Source organism: Symphalangus syndactylus, chromosome 11, assembly GCF_028878055.3.
Source record: "Symphalangus syndactylus isolate Jambi chromosome 11, NHGRI_mSymSyn1-v2.1_pri, whole genome shotgun sequence".
Lineage (NCBI taxonomy): Eukaryota > Metazoa > Chordata > Mammalia > Primates > Hylobatidae > Symphalangus > Symphalangus syndactylus.
The window spans coordinates 35,384,806-35,407,999 of NC_072433.2; the positions used below are offsets into that span (position 1 = coordinate 35,384,806).

Here is a 23,194-nt window from a genome sequence, read left to right on the forward strand (position 1 = left end):
GGGAAGGATGGAGTTGTAAAAAATGGAGATGGGAAACATCAGAGGAGGAGCAGGCCGCGGGGAAGTAGAAACATCAAGCAGGAGATTGGATACAAGTCTGGAGTTGGAGGGAGCGATCTGAGCTGGAGATAGGAATTTGGGAGCCATCAGCGTGGAGATGGAGAGGCATGGACAGCCCAGAGCCACCCAAATCCAGAGGTCACGAACAGCAGGAGGAATCAACAGAAACAGAGCCTTGCCCCACTGCTCCTGGCAGCCCACATTGTCCCTGGGAAAAACCTATATATACTGAGGTCTTCTGTCTATAAGTCCACAGTCATGTGGGAACAGAGTGCTTCAGGGGAAAGGGCACATCTTTACTCCCTGGAGTTTGACAGCAATTTGGTATTTGAGTCCATTTGTTGTTTTTTGAAAAAATAACCTCTTGAAGGGACCAAATCAAAATCTAAATGACTAACTGGAGGGCTGCTGGGGAGAGGGGTAGTCCGACAGGCTTGAAGGCAGATCTATAATTGAAAATGGGTTCAAAAGCTACATGTAATATAATCTGTTCAAAATGTAAAATAGGGGCTAAATTTTGGACATGAATACCTACATATTCCTGACACATGGCCCCTGAGGAATTTCTTTTTTTGGGGAAGTAGGAAAAAAACGGCAGCAGACTTAGAGTTGACTTTAAATATAAAGCTATGTGTGAAAAGAATGATGCCAAAAGTTAAATAATATGCTTTTCTCGCTCTATGAATGGTTTCTGGGGCCCTGGCTATATATAAATGCTGCGGTAGTAATGGAAATCTCATCTTCCTAGGACACAGCACCCTCCTACAGAGAATGTACCTCCTATTTATGTGTACCACACAAGCAAAAGAGCAGCTGCTAAAACGTGGATTTATTTGTGCATTACTGTCAAATATGATCAAAGACACAATTCTGATAGCTTTGATGATTATCTGTAGTACTAGTGAAAGAGCACTTGTACAGAACATACTCATGTATAAAGCCAATCATTTATTTAGCACTAAAATCAAATTATAAAAACATCAATTCCATCTTAAAACAGGCATTTTAAAAGCATTTCTGTGGTTCTAAGTTTGCATCAAGACAGTCTAAGTTTGCATCTGCACAATCTGGATACCCAAATCCCTCTATAATTTCCAAAGACAAAGACAATTTTTGCTAGTTGTGGGGTGTCAGGGGGAAGCAGTGATGCCCTGCAAACAGTCTAATGGGCCCAGGGAACACTGTTTCTTTCTCAACCTGAGGTTGTGTCCTTGATCTCCAGGAAAAGAGATTAGTGCTTGCTTAACCACGTTCCTAGTAAATGGTCAGGGATCTTCTATGCAATAATGTTGCAAAATTTACTAAAGAGGAAAAAAAAGCACAACGGAGGCTTCTTGCCCATTTACACTCACAATGTTAGATTTCGAAAACAGGGCCCTTCGTGGTCAGCAACCAAGTCCTGACTTCCGGATGTAATGCAGGCTGGTTAACACCCCTTAATAACTACTTTGCAATTCCAAATGACTCCCCGACAGCTTTTCTAGACAGAGAGTGGAATAAGTGTGCGGGTGCTCTTAGGCTCTCCGAGGCAAAAACAAGCTCAGTTTAACCATTTCCCTTCCGGGTTGACTGCTGAGTTATGCAGATTCCAGTTCATCAAGCCCTGAGTATAGAGTATGAGGCCAATATCTTTTCTTTAGTAAAAGCCATGCCATTCATCTGCCTTTCCCTTTTCCTCCTTTATCTGGGCGACTGTTTTTGGAAACTGGGGTAACTCCCTGCAGGCAAGCAGCAGGAGATATCTCCAAGTCAGGCCGGCATGGTGGGGTGCTATCCTCTGTACAACCATGAGGAAGATGAGGCAAATAAGATCAAGAGAGCATTTTGTGAACAGGCGATGACCCAGTTTGTACCTATGCTTTGCGGCTAGTGAAACTGTACATCTGAAGCCGTCCAAACTCCCAGACACAAAGAATCCCAGTTGCAACTCTACTGTGATATATTATATGGCAGTGATTCTTATTTAGGAAGGACTTTGATTTCTCCTTGGCCGTGGGTTTTTGGGTTAAAGGGCCTGGGCTGTGGGTCAGCAAGGTGGGATGGTCCTGGAAGACTCACAGAGCCAGGGACACCCACATCCTCCAGCATGTCCAGTTCCCTATAATTCTCTATGGCCACAGGAAATAAGCCGCGAAATGGGACAGGATTCCGGTTCTGTACAAGGTCAACCAGCTCCTATTAAGGACACACGGAGGGATATGTCTACAAGGAGCCATTCTGTGTTCTTCCAGCCTTCAGTCTTCCATATCAGTGAATTTTCTCTTCTTGTAATTCTGAACGAGGTTGGAAGCTGTGATCTGAGAAGCCTGCCCCTTCTCCCAACACTGAAAGTCATTCAATCCTTTCTGCCCTGTTTGAAATAAGCCCCTCTCCATCTCGTCTAGCCTGGCTACCAGGGCTGAAGTGTCTTCGTTGTAAGCGTTCTGTGAGGAGTCCATGATGCGGCGAAAACGTCCAATAAAAGTCTGGAAAACAAGGGAGTAAGAGAAGTCAGTATGACCCCACAAAGTCATATCCATTTTTATCTCAGAACATTTAAATGGCATGAAAAGAAAGAATGATGTGTAGGACTCAGAAGGAGGTCTGAATTCTCTCTAGCACCCAAGTAAGTTATTGCACATTGCCAAGCCTCAATTTCCTCGTCTGTGAAGTGGATTGTTATGAAAATCCAGTAAGTTGTTAAGAAAACCAATAAATACATGTAATGCGCCTAGCAAATGGCTAGCACACAGCAAACTCCTTGAGAAGCATCACCTATTATTGTCATTAGTAGCAAATGCTTCTGTCCCAAGAGGCAGAAATGATGGTTTCTTCTAACAGTAACAGAATAAAAAATAATTATGAAAAATTAAAATAAGGTTATACCATAAAGGTTGGGAAGAGATGTATAACATTGTTTTCTCCTGGAAAAGTAATAACGATATGAGTTATTGTTTATTACACAGCATTACATAGTTTTACCACAACTCTACAATTTTGGCACAATTATCACCTCCATCAATTCCTACAGGTGAATTGATATCTAGAGAGGTCAAGTAGCTTGACCAAGTCATATTGCTAGTTCATGGCAGGGCCAAGCCCTAATCCCAGAACAAAGGAAGGAAACAAATAACCCAGTAACTCTCGTATTTCCAACAGGAACCCTCAGGCCAGGCCTGGGACTGTGTATCTAAGTGCCTGTCACCTGTAATGCACCATCACCCTTTTTTTCTCTTTTTTCTTTTTAATAGAGATGGGATCTCACTATATTGCCCAGGTTGAGTCTTGAACTCCTGGGCTCAGCGATCCTCCCGCCTTGGCCTTCCAAAGTGCTGGGATTACAAGTGTGAGCCACCATCCCTGGCCATCATCACCCTTTTCTCATTTCCTAGAGTTCCTGCTGGCCTCAACTTGTAGCAAGCAAATATGAGGAGTGGCAGACAAGTCATATTAAAAAAAAGTGTGTGTGTGTGTGTGTATAAAACATAATGGGCAGACAGTGTAGGCTGACCTGGAATAATAAGCTAAATTTACAAGTCATACACTGTCCTGGATAAAAGCAGTATCTCTGGCTGGCTCTTGAGACAAGTGCAGCACCACAGGTTTTCACACCCATTACTTGCCTGCAGCAGAGACTGGGAAATGTCTGCATTCTCGGGACTGTCAAAATGCAGGAGTTGGGAGCCAAACCCGTAGAAATGGGGCCCCATTTTGTGGAGGTCCACCACATTGGCATCTGCACTGAACACGGTCCTCCAACCCTCTTGGTAGATCTTGGGGAGTTCCACAGAAAGGATCCGTCGCTTGTTGTCAAAAAGTCCTTTTGCCAGCCACAAGGGTAGTTCAAGCTTGGAACCCTGCAGCATGCACGAATGTAGATTTTAAAAACAGGCAAATAACATAGTAAATGTGTGTGATGAAAAGGAAATACACATCGCCTGCGCAATACTGCCTTTTCTCTTTGGGGGAGTGGCTGTCAAGCACAGAAGACCTGGTCGTGACTTGAAGCCATTAATGAAGTGCGTGGGCTGAAGTTTTACGTGATGATGGAATGGAGAGAGAAAATGGATTTATACAACAAAAACAAGGTGGAGAACAAAAATGTAGGATAAGGGAGAGTTTTCTAATTAACACATATAAAAATTGTCCAATTGTAGACACTTCAGAGCTATAGTAAACATTTCCTTTTTCTTTGAATATTCAATATTTATTCTAAATATCCACTTGCCGAGTGCCTGCTATGTACTAAGCACCCTATTGGATGCTAAGGGTCAGAAAGAAAAATAAGATCAACCTGAGCTTGGGTGGCAGCCCCTTTCCATCCCACTTCACAGCTTCAGAGATGACAGCACACATGTCTCTAGTTTTTAAAGCCTCAATAGAATTAGAAAACAAGATGAGGTGGTCATGACAGACCAGAAATTAAGAGTCATAAATCTCCAAAAAATCAAAGGCAAACAACTGGATTGAATGAAGCAGTAACAGCCGAAACTCTCACAAGGGAGAACTGTTGCAAAAAGATGGGAGCAGCTTTGTGGGTGTGGAAGCAGAGCTTTTGGCAAACTGCACAGGACTAGACAGACCAATATTGAGTTCAAGGCTGCCAACACCACCAGGACATGAGGGCCTAAGATCTGAGAAAGAAGGGACGGAAGTAAGCCCACTATTTGACACCAAATAGCAGAGAAATTAGGCGCCAACTTTAAGATAAATTTAAAAATCAAATGGAAATTCCAGAACTGAAAAATATAATAATTGAACCTAAGAAGTCAATAGATTAAATCAAATTTAATATGTTTACTGGATTGGATTTGGATGAAGAGAGGACTGTGAATGAGAAAAGGTCAATAGAAAATATTCAGACTGAAGTATCTAGAGAAAAAACAGAGAAGAGCCTAAGAGATGTATGAAATAAGGTGTAAAAGAAAGAAAAAGTTCAACATGCATGTAATTTGATGGGGAGGAGGGATAGATTGAGGCAAAATAAATGTCTGAAGAGATAATAGCTATACATTATCCAAAATTTAAAAAAGGTATCAAACCACAGATTCAAGGAACATTATGAATAACAAGTATTAATAGGATAAATACTAATAAAATCACAACTAGGCATTTATTACCTGAATTGCGAGACCAAAGACAGAGAAAATCTTAAACACAGCTGTAGATGGGAGTGAGGAACACACTGCCTTTAAAGAAGGAACATTAAGAGTTAAACCCAACTTTTTGGCCAGGGCCGGTGGCTCACGCCTGTAATCCCAATGAAAGGTGAAGCCGGCTGGGCTTCTGGGTCGGGTAGGGACTTGGAGAACGTTTCTGTCTAGCTAAAGGATTGTAAATGCACCAATCAGCACTCTGTATCTAGCTAAAGGTTTGTAAACACACCAATCAGCACTCTGTAAAAACAGACCAAGCAGCACTCTGTAAAACGGACCAATCAGCACTCTGTAAAATGGACCATCAGCTCTCTGTAAAATGGACCAATCAGCAAGATGTGGGTGGGGCCAAATAAGGGAATAAAGCAGGCCACCGAGCCACCAGCAGCAACCTGCTTGGGTCCCCCTCCACGCTGTGGAAGCTTTGTTCTTTAGCTCTTCACAATAAATCTTGCTGCTGCTCACTCTTTGGGGCCGCACTACCTTCATGAGCTGTAACACTCACTGCAAAGGTCTGCAGCTTCACTCCTGAAGCCAGCGAGACCATGAACCCACCAAAAGGAAGAAACTCCGGACACATCTGAACATCTAAAGGAACAAACTGCAGACACACCACCTTTAAGAATTGTAACACGCACCACAAGGGTCTGCGGCTTCATTGTTGAAGTCAGCGAGACCAGTGAGACCAAGAACCCACCTGAAGGAACCAATTCCAGACACATCAATACTTTGGGAGGCCAAGGCAGGCAAATCACCTGGGCTCAGGGGTTCGAGACGGGCCTGACCAACATGGGGAAACCCGGTTTCTACTAAAAATACAAAAATTAGCCAGGCATAGTGGTGGGCGCCTGTAATCCTAGCTACTCAGGAGCTGAGGCAGGAGACTCGCTTGAACCCAGGAGGCAGAGGTTACAGTGAGCTGAGATCACACCATTGTACCCCAGCCTGGGCGACAGAGCAAGACTCCGTCTCAAAAAAAAAAAAAAAAAGGCCAACTTCTTAACAGAAATTGTGGAAGCCGCAAAACAATGGAAATAGAATTTCTTTTTTAATGTGCTAAAAGAACATAACTGCGAGTGTAAAATCTGATACCCAGTGAAAATATCCTTTAAAAGTAAAAGTGAAATAAAGGCATTTCCATAGAGATAGTATGCAGGAAAGAGTTAACACAGTAGGCCTGAGACTGCTATCTTAGCAAGGCATGCTTGCAAGGTTGGCCCTTGGTTGGCATTTGGGAACTTGGATTTCAGGAGGATTCTCACCCGTCCTAGAACTGATGAGAGTGTGCCTGAACTGTTTGTGAAAACAATGTGATTCATGTTGAACATCTGCTTCCCTCTGGAAGTCTGAATTTTGGTCTGTGCTAGATAGAAAGTGCCACATGAACAGCCTCCAATAAAACCCTGGAGACTGAGTCTTTAACAAGCTTCCCTGGTAGACAGTATTTCAAACATTTTATCAGAATTCAAATTACTGGAGAATTTAAGTGCATCCTGTGTGACTCCACTAGGAGAGGACTCTTGGAAGCTTGTGCTTGGTCTCCTCCAGACTTTACTCCATGCAACCTTTCCCTCTGCTGATTTTGCTTTATATCCCTTTGATGTAATAAATCTTAACCATGAGTGTGACTATACGCTGAGCCCTTTGAGTCCTCTTAGTGAATCATCAAATCTGGATTGGTCTTGGGCATCTGTGACACAGACAGAAACTGAGACTTATCACCAGAAGATTCAGAATAAGGGAATTCTGAAGACAGAATGCAAACGATTCCAGAAAGAACTATGGAAATGCAAGAAGGAAAAACGAGTCATGAAAATAATATATAAGTGGGTATATAATAATAATGTTTTACAGGGGTTTTCAATGAGTCAAACTAGAATACATCACAGTAACACAAGAGAAAAAATGGGTTTAAGTGTTCTAAGATTCTAGTCATTTCTGTGAAGTGGTGAAAGTAGTAACTTATATAACATTCTTTTTAGTCAGAAATGATTGTGTAATATATTTAAGGTAGCCACTAAAATAACAGAAGAATATATAACTAAACTAATAAAAAGGTAAATGAATAATAAAATAAATTTGATTAATGCAAAACAAGTCAAGAAAGGATAGAAAAAGAAAGCTAAAACAGATGGGACATAAGAAAACAGTAAGAAGGTAAAAACAAACACAAATATGTTAATAATTAAATGTAAATGGATTAAATATAACAATTAAAAATCAGCACACTGAACACAAAAAAAACCCCAACTATATGCTGCATAAAAGAGACATACCTTAAATATGAAGACACACAAAAATTAAAAATAGGATAAAAAAAGTCATGTAAACACGAACCAAAAGACAGAAGCATTATTAGAGATAAAGAGAGACGTGGCAATAATAAAAGGGTCATTATATCTACCAGAAAATTATTAATATTTGTCTAAATTAACAGAAGTAAAAGGATAAATAGACTAATCCATAATCATAATGAAAGACTTTAACATTTTTTTAATCAATTTTTTTTTTTTCAGAGAGGGGGTCTTGTTCTGTCACCTAGGCTGGAGTGCAGTGGTCTTCTAGGCTCAAGTAATCCTCTTGCCTCAGTCTCCTGAGTAGGTGGAATATAGGCATGTGCCACCACACTCAGCTAATTTTTCAATTTTTCCTAGAGACAGGGTCTTGCTATGTTGCTTAGGCTGATCTCAAACTCCCGGCCTCAAGTGATCCTCTCACCTCCACCTCCTGAAGTGCTAGGGTTACAGGCAGGAGCCACCATGCCTGGTCCACATGTTTTTCAGGATAAAAAAAAAAGTAGAAAAAAAAAATCGCAAGGATAGAGAATATCTCAACAAAACAATTAACAAATGAGCTAATTTACACATACAGATTATTTATTGCACACTATGACTTCCCATAGACATCTTTTCAAGTCCACCCAGAATGGTTAAATTGGTCTTATGCTTTGCCATAGAGCAAGTCTCAGCAACTTTCAAGACTGAAATCATGCAGACTATGTTTTCTGGCCATGGTGGAATTAAGCTAGAAATAAAAAATGGTAAATGACCAAATCTCAAAATGTTTGAAATTAAGCACTAGTCTTCTAAATACCTACAGCTCAAAAAAGAAATCACAATAAAAATTAAACAGTATTTTAAAATTTTTATTTATTTTTTGAGACAATATCTTGCTCTGTCACCTAGGCTGGAGTGCAGTGGTGTGATCACGGCTCACTGCAGTACTGACGCTCCAAGGCTGAAGTGATCCTCTTGCCTCAGCCTCCTGAGTAGCTGCGACCACAGGTGTGTGCTACCATGCTTGGCTTTTTAAAAAAATTTTTTGTAGAGATGAGGACTCACTATGTTGCCCAGGCTGGTCTCGAACTCCTGGGCTCAAGTGATCCTCCTGTCTCCACCTCCCAGTGTTGGGTCTACAGGTGTGAGCCACCATACCTGGCCTAAAAAGTATTTTTAGTTCATTGATAATGAAAATATAACACATCAAAACTTATGAAATGCAATTAAAGTTGTACTTAAAAGAAATGAATAGCTATGAATGTATAAAAGAAGATTGAAAAATTAATGACCTAGGTTTCCATCTCAAAATGTGTGTCTGTGTGTGTGTGTGGTGGGGGAATTAAGCCCAAATAAAGTAGAAGGAAAGAACTAATTAAGAAATTAATGACTTAAAAAACAAAGGTACAAAAGAGAAAACTAACAGAGTCCTAAGTTAGTTCTTTTAAAAGAATAAAAAAATTGATAGACTCCTGGCAAGGGTAATCAAGAAAGGGAGAACACAATTTATTGATATTAAAAATAAAAATAAGGATACCACTGTAATCCTACTGACATTAAAAAGATAGTAAAGGAAATTCTGAACATCGTACTGATACCATTGAAAATTTAGACAAAAAAAAAAAAATACAAAAATTAGCTGGGCATGGTGGCATGTGCCTGCAATCCCAGCCACATAGGTGGCTGAGGTGGGAGGATCACTGGAGCCTGGGAGGTGAAGGCTGCAGTGAGCCATATCACACCACTGCACTCCAGCCTGGGCAACAGAGCAAGACCCTGTCTCAAAAAAAAAAAAAAAAATAGATAAAATGGTCAAAGTTTTAGTTAAAAACCAAATATACCGAAACTAACACAAGAAGAAATCAAGCCCTGAATAATCCTATAAATGAAATTAAATGTCATACAAACCTTCCTACACAAATCTCCCATGCAGAAGGATTCTAAAGATTTAATGTAGACACTCTGCACTCAAAGAAGTGGAACGTGACTCCCTACTCCTTCAGTGTGACAGTGATAATGACTTCCATCCAAAGAGTACAGTACGAAAAGGTGGAGAAACCTAATGAACATTACCTCTGCCAAGGTTCAAATGAACAGTAAAAAGTCCTGTTGATAGTAGGCACCCTTAATATGTGAAGAAAGTGGCACTTTACCTCTGTGGTCTTCCTCCCTAAAGCTGATAACCAAGTCTAATGCTGAGAAAAAAAGAATAAAAAACAAAAACAAAGAAGGCTGAGCGAGGTGGCTCACGCCTGTAATCCCAGCACTTTGGGAGGCTGAGGTGGGTGGATCACTTGAAGTCAGGAGTTCCAGACCAGCCTGGCCAACCAACGAGGTGAAACCTCGTCTCTACTAAAAATACAAAAATTAGCTGGGTATGGTGGTGGGTGCCTGTAATCTCAGCTACTTGGAAGGCTGAGGCAGGAGAATCGCTTGAACCCAGGAGGTGGAGGAGGCTGCAGTGAGCTGAGATTATGCCACTGCACTCTGGCCTGGATGACAGGGCAACTCCGTGTCAAAAAAACAAAAAAAACTAAAACCAAAAACAAAACTACCCCCAAACCAAAGATTTCCAATTGAGGAACATTTTACAAAACACCTGACAACCACTCCACAAAACCATCGAGGTCATTAGAACAAGGAGGCCTGATTAAGTGTCACAACCAAGAGAAGGCTAAGGAAACACGTCTACTAAATGCAATATGGTATCCTAGGTGGAATCCTGGAATAGAAAAAGGACATTAACTAAAAACTAAGGAAATATGAATTAAGTATGGGCAGCATAGCGCCATGTTTACCAGTGTGTATGGGAACGAAATCCTCATCTGCTAGGATGAAAATCAACAGATAATGTCTATATTAAAAAAAAACAACCCAACAAGGTAAGTTTAAGAATATTATTTAGAAATATGAAGATGAATCTTGAAGACACCACTAAAAAAGGTACATGAGCCCTGTGGACCTGGAGGGGGAAGTGGGAAAAGGAAGGCAGGGCCTGCTATTTTTTCTTATAAATCTTTTGGTACTACTTGACTTTTTTTTTTGAGATGGCGTCTCGCTCCGCCGCCAGGCTGGAGTGCAGTGGCACAGTCTCGGCTCACTGCAACCTCTGCCTCCTGGGTTCAAGAAATTCTCCTGCCTCAGCCTCCGGAGCAGCTGAGATTACAGGCGCCTGCCACCACACCCAGCTTTCTAGTAGAGATGGGGTTTCACCGTGTTAGCCAGGATGGTCTGGATCTCTTGACCTCGTGATCTGCCCGCCTCAGCCTCCTAAAGTGCTGGGATTACAGGCGTGAGCCACCGCACCCGGCCTATTTGACTTTTAAAACGCTGGTTATGTATTACTTTGATAAAAATTAACTTGAAACAGACAAAACAAAAAACATCGTTCTAAACAAAACTTAGGTGAAACAGGATATCCAAATTAATCATTACAAGCCATGTTCCTGGGACAATTTTATATTTGAAGCCATACGGCCTTGGGTTCCGAATCGCAGCTCACCACTAACTGAAGCCCTGGCCAAGTGACCCAACCTTTCTGGTTGTTGAAGGATTAAAGGGAAAAGCTTACTCCCCACACCGGACCATGCTGGCACTAAGTAAGCCCTCAGTAGGGCTTACTGATCCTGTCATCATTATGCAGGAATGAATTTGGCAACCTGGGGTTCCTACTTATCATATGCTCTTACAGAACCCAAAGCTGTTTTAATGCAAACATGATCAGAACTCTAATTTTTAAGTATTCAGCTGGAGCCAATCTTTAAGCATTCAACACACGTTGCAGGGGGTAGGGGGAAGACATTAACTAATTTGGACAGTCTCAAAAAAGAAATCAATGTTGGAGGCTGCCTGGCGACCTAGGATAAATGTAGTTTCACCACAGATGGCGAGCAAGTCTGGAGACCACCCCGAGCGCGAGGGGACCCCCGCGGAGTTTCCAAGAAGTCTTTAGCGCCTTCGGCCCTGGCTCCTCTAAAACTACAAATCCCAAAGGGCAGCGCGCCCCGACGCGGCGTCCCAGGGCCGCGGGGCCCGCCGGGAGCTGCAGTCTTTCCAGGCGGGACCCCGCACCCAAAGGCTCACCTGTGGGACCGCGTTGTCTGTCTCGGCGCCTGCGCTCCGCTCCAGGAAGAAAGCGCCAAGGCGAGGCATGGCGGTCTCCGTGCGCACCGGCAGCTTCTCGTGGGACATCAGGATGTCGTCCAGAGAAAGAAAGTTCTCCTCAGGCCCCAGCGCACCCGACTCCACTCGGAAATAAGCCTCCGACATGGCGGCCACTTGAGCTTCTCCGCTTCCACTCGCGTGATTCGGAAGAGCCTCAGGGAGTTACGGGTGTACAAGACGGGAAGGCGGAGACTGAGCAGGATGGTTGGGGTCAGGAAAGTGGATTGAAACTTGTTTCCCGCGCCCGGTGACGCATCAGACAGGAGCAGTCGATTCGGGCGGTACCGCCCAGGCAGAAGCAATCGATCAAGTCTGCAGATTTCGGGCAGCTGGACACGGCTGGGGAGCGGTAGGTGGGGGTGCCGGAAGTTCTCTTCCCTCCGCTTGTTGCACAGTGTAGGAACGTTACGAAGAAGCTGGAACGCTCGTTGAAGCTCCTGGACCCATTTGTACTGGACTGTGTTCATGTGATCCTTAAATATTTATATGAAATTAAAAACACTTCGCAACACTTTAGGGGTTTAAAATAAAGGCATCTTGTGCCCTTCACTCCAGGCCTAAGTCCAACCCTTTCCTACAGTTTTTTTTTTTCACTATGCAACTCCGTTAATTTTGGTATTTGAAAGAAATGTTAAACAAACAAAAACTTTCAGCACTATCCCCAGCGAGTTATTATGGTCTAGATGATGAACTAGCGTGTTGTATTTTGTTAGTATTTTGGTGGGTGTTGGACGGGGTGGGTAGAGGGGTGGAGCACTAGACTGCACATGGCTTGCGAAGGTTGTGAGTATACTTCAGGGTGTCCTAGCTCATCATCAACTGACAATCTCCTTTTGTGGCTCTGAATTTAAATCCTTAAAAATGGAAATCCAATTGGTCCACTTTATCGATTGGTCCAGGCAGGCCACAATGGTCATAGGTCGCCAGCCGCCCTATAGATGGGGGTACCTGTGTTGGGTGCGATCACTATCCAGTGACCAGGGGAAGGACCATGGTCGCATAGTACCAGGTTTAGTGGCTCTCCTCAGCCAGGGCTATGGGTGGCGGCAGATTGTTGAGAGATGCACTACAGAACTTACTTCGTCTAGAGTATTTCTGGGGCTACTGGAGCCGGGAGTAAAGGGTGTGTGGGAAGGGAGGTGTGTATTAACCATGGATTTAAGTTTCTGTTTTCTGTATTTTATGATGCTTTGACATCTTGGGGCCTTGGGGACCTGGGGAGGAATTGCCCCTCCAGAGTTAGCTAATTCCTAGAGATAGCAAACAACTTGCTTGTGAACACCACTTTCATATACAAACCAACCAACCCAAGCCTATATCCCCACACCATCTTTATCCATCTCACACACCAATATTTTCCCTGCCCCAAGTCACAGTAATAAATCACCCCATGGCCAAGTACCAGACAACTAAAATTCACCCCTATATCCCAGAACTTGCCAACATTATTCAAACTATTCAATCCTAAGCTTGCTCAGACTTCCCTTCCCTGCCTCACCCATTCCTTCCCTGCCTCGCCCATTCCTTCCCTGCCTCGCCCATTCCTTCCCACGGCAATAAAGGCTCTGGGCTTTCTCCTCGCTCCCTCTACCTCCTCATTGACCCTAATACTTTCTCGTGTGGCCGTAGGCACAGCCCCTTCTCTTGAGAACTATAATAAAACTTTCAAAGGCACTGGCCACTAATTCATTGATTATCATCACCCAGTCACCTTTATAAATGAAATTCTGAGGATAATGAAAACAAGGTGCAGTGGCGTGGAAAGGCATGGCAAACTGTGTAAAGTCTTGGTACCATTCTAAGGAGTTAGGCCATTCCATAGAAAATGGGAGGAAAATGTAAGGTTTGGGGGCAAATAATAACATAAATCTGAGCTTCAGGAAGAGAATTCCAGCAGTAGATAAAGAAGAGAGAGATTAGATGCTTGGAAGCTGTTCAGTGGGCAGTATTTGGCAACCAATTCAATATAGGAAGTGAAGTATAGAGAGTAGTCAAAAGATTCAAATTTTGAACATGGCTGAACAGGTGGATGGACATGTCATGAATAGATACACAGAACACAGGAATAGGAACAGTTGGAGGGAAGGGATGAGTTCAGTTTGGGACACATGGTGTCCAGGAGCTACTAGACAGGAAGGTCTGCAGCCCAGTGGAGAAAGCAGCCTAGAAGCTTTAGAGAGGAGGCATACTGAGAGGCAGTTATATGAAGGTTTTTTCCTTTTTCATATTTTAAATGTTCAGTTTGTGATACAGTCCAATGTAAAAATAAACACAATCTGCAGTGATAATTTAGAATTTCTCTGATGACATGGATATATGGTACTGGATGTAGTCTGAGATAGAAATATAATTTGGCTAATTGAAGGCAATGTTATTTACTGCCAAGGAGAGTAAGCTATTTTTTATGCTGATATAATTAAGATAGATGCATACTGATTTATTGATGCCAAAGAAAGGCATTATTTTTGTACACAGACCAGAATACTGGCTCCAAACTCAAATACCACTATTATTTTAATAATAAAGTAACAGGCCAATGTTTAACATAAAATCAGATTGCCTTGTTTGTCTTATTTAATGTCTTGGCTCATCATGAAACTATCATTGTGTATATATTGTTACTCTATTTAAACTGTCCTCTTCTTGAACTAATAAACAAGTGAATAAATCAGAAAAAAGTTTAAATTAGCGAATGTTTGAGTTTATGATGCTGAACTGCATCAATTCACTTAACAAAAGTGGCATGTGGTTTTCAAGCATAGATATGTGTTAATAGCTTAAATCCTAAGAGCCAGGAGTATTTCTGTTCTCTGAGAAAGCTGTGTTCCTTGGCACCCAGCCAACCAATCAATATACCAGTATTATGATGAACAGAATTGCATTATACTGATAATATTCAGAGTATATTTGGTATATTTACAATATACAAAATTTAGTATTCTGAAAAGTGTCTGCTGGATCCTTCAAAACAGAGTATTTTTTTCATTGTAATCCTTTCAAGATTTCAGAATCATAGAACTGCAGTGTTTTAGAACTTAGAACAAGTGTTTTGGTGAACAGGGCAGGGGCTTCTTTAGCTTTTATGACTTGCCCTCAAAAGTCATAGCCTCCAAAGAACACACAGGCTTTAGATGAGCAAAACCTCAAGCAGCTTTACATCTGTTCTTTTGAATACCAGTGCTTTCTAAATTTCTTTCATTGAGTGGGGAGGTTGTGGTGCAAGTGACAGAAATGCAAATCTGGGAGTGGGGACAAAAAGAAGAAATATGAAAAACTGAACACATGGTTCATTTAAAGAAAAAGAAAGAAAAAAGAAATGTATTGGGCGCCATCCTTCCAGTTGCCCACTCAGGCCAAAGTTTGGGGGTTTTCCTTGATCTGCTTCCCTAACCCTTACACTTTGTAATGGCCCATCAGCTAAATGGCCCATCAGCAAATGTTGACTTAACATTCATATTTCTAGAATCTGACCATTTCTCATCATTCTGGTTTAAGCCACCATCATCTCTTGCGTGGATTTTTGCATTAGCTCTCTAGTCTCCTCGCTTCTGCCCATGACCTCCCTATTGTTCCTTAAGCACCCCAGACACACTTGGTCCTCAGTGCTTTGCATTGTCTGTTCCACTACCTGAATTGTGTTTCTCTTGGATTTCCACATGGCTTGTCCCTTTCAGGTCTTTACTTAAAAGTCACTGTCTCGATGAGGTCTTCCCTGGCCACCCTATCTAAAATTTTAACTATTTAACAACAATTTTAACAACTCACATACTTGATATCCCCTGCTATGGTTTGACTGTATCCCCCAAAATTCATGCGTTGGAAACTTAATCCCCAATACAACAATGTTGGGATGTGAGTCCTAATGGGAGGTGTTTAGATCATGAGGGCTCTACCCTCAAGAATGGATTAATGCCATTTTAAAAAGGGATTGGGGGAGTGGGTTCTCTCTCTACACATGCCATGTGAGGACACAGAATTTGTCTCCCTATTGGCCCTTCTGATTTCCACCATGTGAGGACAGCAAGAAGGCCCTCATCAGACGCTGGTGCCTTGATCTTGGACTTCCCAGCCTCCAGAATTATAAGAGAATAAATTTCTGTTCTTTAGAAATTACCCAGTCTCAGCGATTCTGTTACAGCAGCACAGAATGGACTAAGACACCCCCTTTTCCCTTCAGCACTGATCAGTCTCTAACTATATATTTTACTTATCTTGTTTATTTTACTTTATTATTTTTCTTTTGAGAAGGAGTTTCGCTCTTGTTGCCCAGGCTGGAGTGCAATGGCACAATCTCTGCTCACTGCTACCTCCACCTCCCGGGTTCAAGTGATTCTCCTGCCTCAGCCTCCCGAGTAGCTGGGATTACAGGCATCAGCCACCATGCCCCGCTAACTTTTGTATTTTTAGTAGAGACGGTGTTTCACCATGTTGGCCAGGCTGGTCTCGAACTCCTGACCTCAAGTGATCTGCCCGCCTCGGCCTCCCAAGGTGCAGCATTACAGGCATGAGCCACCTTGCCCGGCCTTTTATCTTGTTTATTGTCTGTCATCCCTACTAGAATATTAGCTCCATGAGGGTGGGGATATTTTTAGTCTCTTTTTCACTGCTATATCCCCACTGCCTAGTATGTATTAGGTACTTTGTAAATATTTATGGAGTGATCTAGTGTCTCTTTATTTAGAGCAGTGATATTAAATTTCCTTTAAAACATTAAGTAAAAGTTTTAAGTAAATAATAGTACAGATGATATGTAAATACTATAGTGGTTACAAAATGTAGCAGTAAAACACTGAAAATACTAAGTTAAAGTGGTTAAAAAATAATTTGCCAGGCACGGTGGCTCACGCCTGTAATTCCAGCACTTTGGGAGGCTGAGGCAGGTGGATCACAAGGTCAGGAGTTCAAGATCAGCCTGGCCAGCCTGGTGAAACCCCATCTCTACTAAAAATAAAAAAAAATTAGCCAAGCATGGTGGTGCACACCTGTAGTCCCAGCTACTTGGGAGGCTGAGGCAGGAGAATTGCTTGAACCTGGCAAGCAGAGGTTGCAGTGAGCTGAGGTCACATCACTGCACTCCAGCCTGGGCCACAGAGGGAGACTCTGTCACAAAAAATAGTTTGCCAAGGTACATGTTAGTCACAATATAATTCTGTAGATCCATGAGCTTAAGTCATTAATATCATGATGAAAGTTCATTGATTGGGCTCCAGTAATGTAGATTTTGTTGAGTTTTGGTAGAACTGTACTGAATTTTACCTTTATATCAACTATAAAAAAGGAATGCTTAAGCAAATAAAATTTTAAATGGCTTAGTTCCCTACCTATGAAGCATTTCCAGCAGCCGTTTCTACTCAATTGCTGTGTTACTTCAGGAAGCCAACAGGCCTGAGTAGGGCCCAATTTTTACCACTTTAATTGGCTTTGTAACCTTGGGTGAGTTACCTCTCAGAAGCTTCTGTATCTGTAAAATGGAGATAATGATAGTAGCTTACAGAGTTGTGGTGTGGGTGGGACAAATAAGCTAATACACGGTTGGCCCTTGAACAATGAGAAGGTCAGGGCACTGACCCCTACACAGTCAAAAATCTACATATAACATTTTAAATTAAAAAAATATTTTAAAAATTTTTATAGAGGTGGGATCTTGCTATGTTGCCCAGGCTGGTCTCAAATGCCTGGCCTCAAGCAGTCCTCCTACCTCAGCCTCCCAAAGTGCTGGGATTATAGGTGTGAGCCACTGCACCTGGCTTACATATAACTTTTGACTTCCCAAAAACTTAGCTACTACTAGCTTGCTGTTGACCAGAAGCCTTATTGATAACAGTTGATTAACAGATATTTTGCAGTTCTATGTATTATATACAGAAGCCTTATTGAACAGTTGATTAACAGATATTTTTGCATGTTATATGTATTATATACTGTATTCTTACAATAAAGTAAGCCAAATAAAAGAAAATGTTAAGAAAACCATGAGGAAGAGAAAATACATTTACTATTCATTGAGTGGAAGTGAGTCATGATAAAGGCCTTCATCCTTGTTGTCTTCATGTTGTGTAGACTGAGAAAGAGGAGGAAGGGGAAAGATTGGTCTTGCTATCTCAGGGGTAGTCAAGGTGGAAGAAGTGGAGGACCTGCAAGGGGAGGCAGGAGAGTCAGACGAACATGGTATAATTTTTTTTTTTTGAGATGGAGTCTCGCTCTGTTGCCCAGGCTGGAGTGCAGTGGCATGATCTTGGCTCACTGCAAGCTCTGCCTCCCGGGTTCACGCCATTCTCCTGCCTCAGCCTCCCGAGTAGCTGGCACTACAGGCGCCCGCCACCACGCCCAGCTAATTTTTTGTATTTTTAGTAGAGATGGGGTTTCACCATGATCTCAATCTCCTGACCTCATGATCCGCCACCTCGGCCTCCCAAAGTGCTAGGATTACAGGCGTGAGCCACCGCATCCGGCCTAACCTTTGTATTTTTAGTAGAGATGGGGTTTCACCATGTTGGTAAGGCTGGTCTCAAACTCCTGACCTCGTGATCCGCCTGCCTTGGCCTTCCAAAGTGCTGGGATTACAGGCGTGAGCCATCGTGCCCGGCCCATGGTATAACTTTTATTGAAAAAAGCTTCACGTATAAGTAGGAACTCATGCAGTTCAAATCAACCAGTGTTATTCAAGGGTCAACTGTATACAAAGCACTGAGCTCAGGGCCCAGCCCACAATAAGAGCTCAATAAATGTCCTTCGTATCATCATTATTCATATGTTTGTTTAGTGCTGCATCCTCAGCACCTCAGAGAATACCTGGCACGTAGCAAGCACTCAATGAACATTTGTTAAATAGCTGTCATTATTGATGATCATCCTTGGTCTAGGCTTGGCTACTTCTTGTCTCCCCTTCAGTTCCAGTTACCAAATATACTTGAAGGTGATAAAGTATTGTTCTCCAACTTTTTCCTGCAAAAAATTAGGTAGAATTTATCTCCTGTGAGATCAAATTATTACAGTTTTTTGTATTTTGAAATTACAGTACCATGTTCAAAATCTTACTATGTAAGATTAATAGATCTAAATCATTGGAGTTCATTTTTACATAATTTAAATGTTCTTTTAGTTGAGCTATTTCTTGAGCACTGCTCCAAAACGCCTTCCATGAGATCAAAATAAATTGATGGGCATGATGCGACCTTGTGTGTGGGTAGCACCAATTTTAGATTCTTCCCACAGTCTTCAGCAGCACTAACAGGAATTGTTAACCCATCTTATATATTGAGAGATATTGTATGTGTGTGTATGTGCGTGTGTGTGTGTGTGTCCCTCTTAACTTGCAAAGAAGTAGCGATTGCATCATTATAAGAGAGGTACCTGTTAATTCAACTTCATCAGGCAGGGCTGGTTTCTCTGAGGCCTCTCTCCTTGCATGCAGATGGCTGTCGTCTCGCTGTGTGCTCACATGGCTGTTGCTCTGTGTGCATGCATCCTTGGAGTCTTTCTCTTCTTCTAAAACACTAGTCATATTGGATTGGAGCTCCACCCTTATGATCCCATTTAACCTTAATTACCATTTTAAAGGACTCTGTCTCCAAATTTAGTCACATCAGTGGTTAGGGCTTCAAACTGTAAGTGTTGAGGGGACACAAACCACAGTCCATAACAATGTGGTCTCTATCTTCATGTTCTGAAACTTTTTTAAAGTTTATTTTTGAATTTTTAATGGGCAAATAATAATGATATACATACATACATACATACATATATATATATACATATACATATATATGTATGGTGCAATGTGATGACTTGATACATGTGATATTTCTTCATCATTGCCCTGAGACATAGTTTTTCAAGAGCAAAGGTTGGCTAGAGACGTCTGACTGAACACAAGCACACACACTACCTCCCTACTTCCTGCCTCAAATCTCCTTACACAATACATTCTGTCTCTCAGTGGGCATTTGATATGTATATATGAAACCCACAAAAACAGGAACACAATCAACAGGGCCACAGAAGACCAGAAGGATACAGGAATTCCTGCAGGATAGAAAGCAGACGGATCCGATTGACAGCAAACCTGGGGCAAAGACAAACACAGCTTAACCAAAGTAGGCAAATGACTACCAAGGAAGTGAGAGCAGTTTAGGGATATTCCCAGCTTAGTCAGCAGATACCTGGAGCAGGAGCAGGTGCTGGCACAAGAGATGGAAGAGCTGTATTCACAAGAGCCGGATCAGGACTTGCTTCCACAGTACAAACTAAAATGGGAAGGATAACACGATGATTAGCACGGCCCCTGTACTAGAATGACATGAATTTGTGAGGCATTTTGCATTTTTCGTAGTACCACCCCACAAATCCCATGCAAATCACAAAGATCACAAAGGTGAAAATGTACATTTTTACAGTGGAGAGATCTGGGGTCACCACTCTATGCAAACGATGAAACCTAACCTGTTAATAACAGGACGACCTGACATGATGTACCTATAGATATCACGCAGTGTGTATACTGAATCACCTATGAAGTATTTGTGCCTAAATATTTAACCTGAATCCAATTAAGCATCAAAACCTAATTTTACATGGAATATGAAGGTAAGGGAGGGGGATCTGAGAAGAAGTTCAATATCACCAAGAGGAAACAAGCAGACAAAGTCAGAATGTAGAGTATTTTACAAGGGCAATGCTAGTAAAATATTATCTCAGGGAATCCATAACTGTAAGACCCTTGTTAATGACCTCAGAAAGATTTAGGATGGTGCTTTGCACTCTCTTAGTTACACAAAGAGCTAAGAATCTAAAGGGCATGCCTCCTAGCACCTCTCAGCTAGACAGCAATACTTCGAGGACTCCTGAGGGTGTAGTTGTACAGCAGCTTCACAGGGAGCCCAAGAAGGGCAGATCTCAAAGAGCCCGGTCTGATGTCACAATGGGATAAGACTTTGGTGGAGTCTTGGAAAGGGGTGCACGTTTTGCATGTGACAGAAAGGCAAATTATCTGTGGCCAGAGGGCAGACCATGGCAGTTTTAAAAACAGGCCGGATATGATGGCTCATGCCTAAGAATCCTAGCACTTTGTGAGGCAGAGGTGGGAGGATCGCTTGAGCCCTGGAGTTCGAGACCAGCCTGGGCAACATGGTGAGATCCTGCCTCTACAAAAAATCCAAAAATTAGCCAGGCATGGTGGTGTGTGTGCCTGTAGTCCCAGCTACTTGGGAGGCTGAGGTGGGAGGATCTCCTGACCCCAGAAGTTTGAGGCTGCAGTGAGCTGTGATTGTGCCACTGTGTTCCAGCCTGGGTGACAGAAAAACAACAACAAAAAACCCAAAAATCAAAAACATAGCTGCAAATTCTCCGAATCTGGGTGGGCTTTGTCACAGAGCATAATGGGAGCGACAACAGAGCCTGATGGAAGTGACACTGTGTGACTCCTGATGCTGGGTCATAAAAGGTAATGCAGCTCCTGTCTTCTTCCCCAAAACACTCGTCCTCAGAGCCAAGAGTCAGGATGTAAGGAAACTGACCACTCTGAGGCCATGCTAGCCAGGGAGGCTACATGGACATGCTCTGGTGGGCAGTCCCAGCTGATCACAGCCTTCCTGCCATCCCAACCAAGGTCTCAGACATCAGTGTGCAGACGCCATCTTGGAGCCTCCAGATCAGTCCATATGACAAGTGGATACCACCAAGTGACCCTGTCAATATCATGTGAAAAAGAAGAATTGCTTGACTGGGCTCTGCCTGAATTCAGGATCGACAAAATTGTAAAATATAATCGTTTTAGGCCAATAAGGTTTTGGAGTGTTTTTTTTCTTAAATCTTTATATAGACTTCTAGAACAGAATTTGGCTCCCTAAAAAGTCAATGTCATGGGTGGGGGATGGGGAAAATGGCGAGGGGGATGTCTGTTTAAAGTGCTATAACAATCAAATGCAAGGATTTGGCTTTGATTGGCTACTGGTTCAAAAAAGTAGATTACAGGTACTTTGGGGAAAACTGAGGAGACTTGCACACAGACCATTACATAGTATTTTTAGGAAATTACTGTGAATTATGTATTAGCCTGTTTTTGCACTGCTATAAATAACTTCCCTGAGACTGGATAATTTATAAAGGAAAGAGGTTTAATTGACTCACAGTTCTGCATGGCTGGGGAGGCCTCAGGAAACTTATACAATCATGACAGAGGGAGAAGCAGTCACCTTCTTCACAAGGCAGCAGGAGGGAGAAGAGAGAAGGAAAAAACTGTCACTTTTCACACTATCAGATCTTGTGAGAACTCACTCACTATCTTGAGAGCAGCATGGGGAAAAACTGCCCCCATGATCTAATCACCTCCGTTCCTTGACACATGGGGATTACAATTCAAGATGAGATTTGGGTGGGGACATAGAGCCAAACCATATCAATTGTGTTAGATATGATCATGGTTTTAGGGTCATGTAGAAAAATGTCTATTTGTAGGAGATACTGGTGTATAGGTCAAGTATCATTATGATTGCAACTTACTTTACAATGGATTAGCAAAACAATTACACACACACGCACATACATGAAGCAAATACAGCAAAAAGCTAACAACTGTTTGAATCTAGGTACTAAGTATACACATGTTCATTATGCCAGCCTTTCAACTTTTCTGTGGGTGAAGATTTTCATAATAAAAAGCTGAGAAAAAAAGATCAGAGAAAATTAACTCATAAAAATGTTTCCAACTTCAGTAGTCATGAAGACAATGTAAATTGAGACCCAAATTCAATACCACCCACCAGAATGGCTAAAATGAAAAGGACAGAAAAGCGTTGGCAAGGCTGTGAATCAAGTGGAACCTCCTCACAGAAGTGTAAAATGGTCCAACCACTGTGGAAAACTGTTGGCTGTGGCTACTAAAGCCAACATATGTAAACATATTGCATCATTATTATAGAGGTACTTGTTCATCCAAGTTTTGTTTTTCTGTGTTTTCAATCCCACAGAATTACCCTTTCCTACCATTCCTATATTTTCAGATTTGTCTGATAACTTGGTAAGTAATTTATTCGCTGGTCTGATAGCGGGTTTCTCTCAGTCTAAATGAATGGGGTGGTGAACAGATTCATTAGTTTGAGGAGAAAATGGGGGAAACAGCTTTTATTTACTCATCAAGATGTTTAGGTGCCTATTAGATGCATTGGGGCTGCAAACCTGTACAGAAAGATGAGTATGATGTGTTCTGGACTGTTAGGGAGGTCAGTCAGAACCCAGGGGAGAAAATGGTAACATGAGGTGATAAAAGCAACAATAGGCGGGTGTAGTGGCTCATGCCTGTAATCCCAGAACTTTGGGAGGCTGAGGCAGAAGGATCACTTGAGCCCAGGAGTTTGGGACCAACCTGGGCAACATAGCAAGATCCCATCTATAAAAATAATTTTTTAAAAAATTATCTGAGTGTGGTAATGCATGCCTGTAGTAGCAGCTGCTCAGGAGGTTGAGGTGGGAGGACTACTTGAACCCAGGAGGTTGAGGCTGCAATGAGCTGTGAACTTGCCACACCACTCCACTTCAGCTGGGGCAACAGAGCAAGACTTA

The 23,194-nt window shown here is 42.2% G+C and overlaps 1 protein-coding gene and 1 pseudogene across 2 annotated transcripts; one reads left to right on the forward strand and one right to left on the reverse strand.

Moving 5' to 3' along the window:
* Positions 1–988: 988 nt before the first annotated feature.
* GINS3 (GINS complex subunit 3) lies at positions 989–17,852 on the reverse strand. Of its 2 annotated transcripts, XM_055298477.2 has the most exons (5): positions 17,626–17,835; positions 16,957–17,096; positions 11,555–12,108; positions 3,663–3,896; positions 989–2,525 (listed from the first exon to the last, which is right to left on the reverse strand). In XM_055298477.2, the coding sequence occupies exons 3-5, from the start codon at positions 11,738–11,740 to the stop codon at positions 2,295–2,297; spliced, it is 651 nt and encodes a 216-aa protein (XP_055154452.1). In that variant the 5' UTR covers positions 11,741–12,108; positions 16,957–17,096; positions 17,626–17,835; the 3' UTR covers positions 989–2,294. The 2 variants fall into 2 exon arrangements, with proteins under 2 accessions (XP_055154452.1, XP_055154453.1); XM_055298478.2 differs by lacking the exon at positions 3,663–3,896 and having other exon boundaries at positions 17,626–17,852.
* A 2,009-nt stretch (positions 17,853–19,861) lies between these two features.
* LOC129457883 (uncharacterized) lies at positions 19,862–19,962 on the forward strand (annotated as a pseudogene).
* Positions 19,963–23,194: the final 3,232 nt, after the last annotated feature.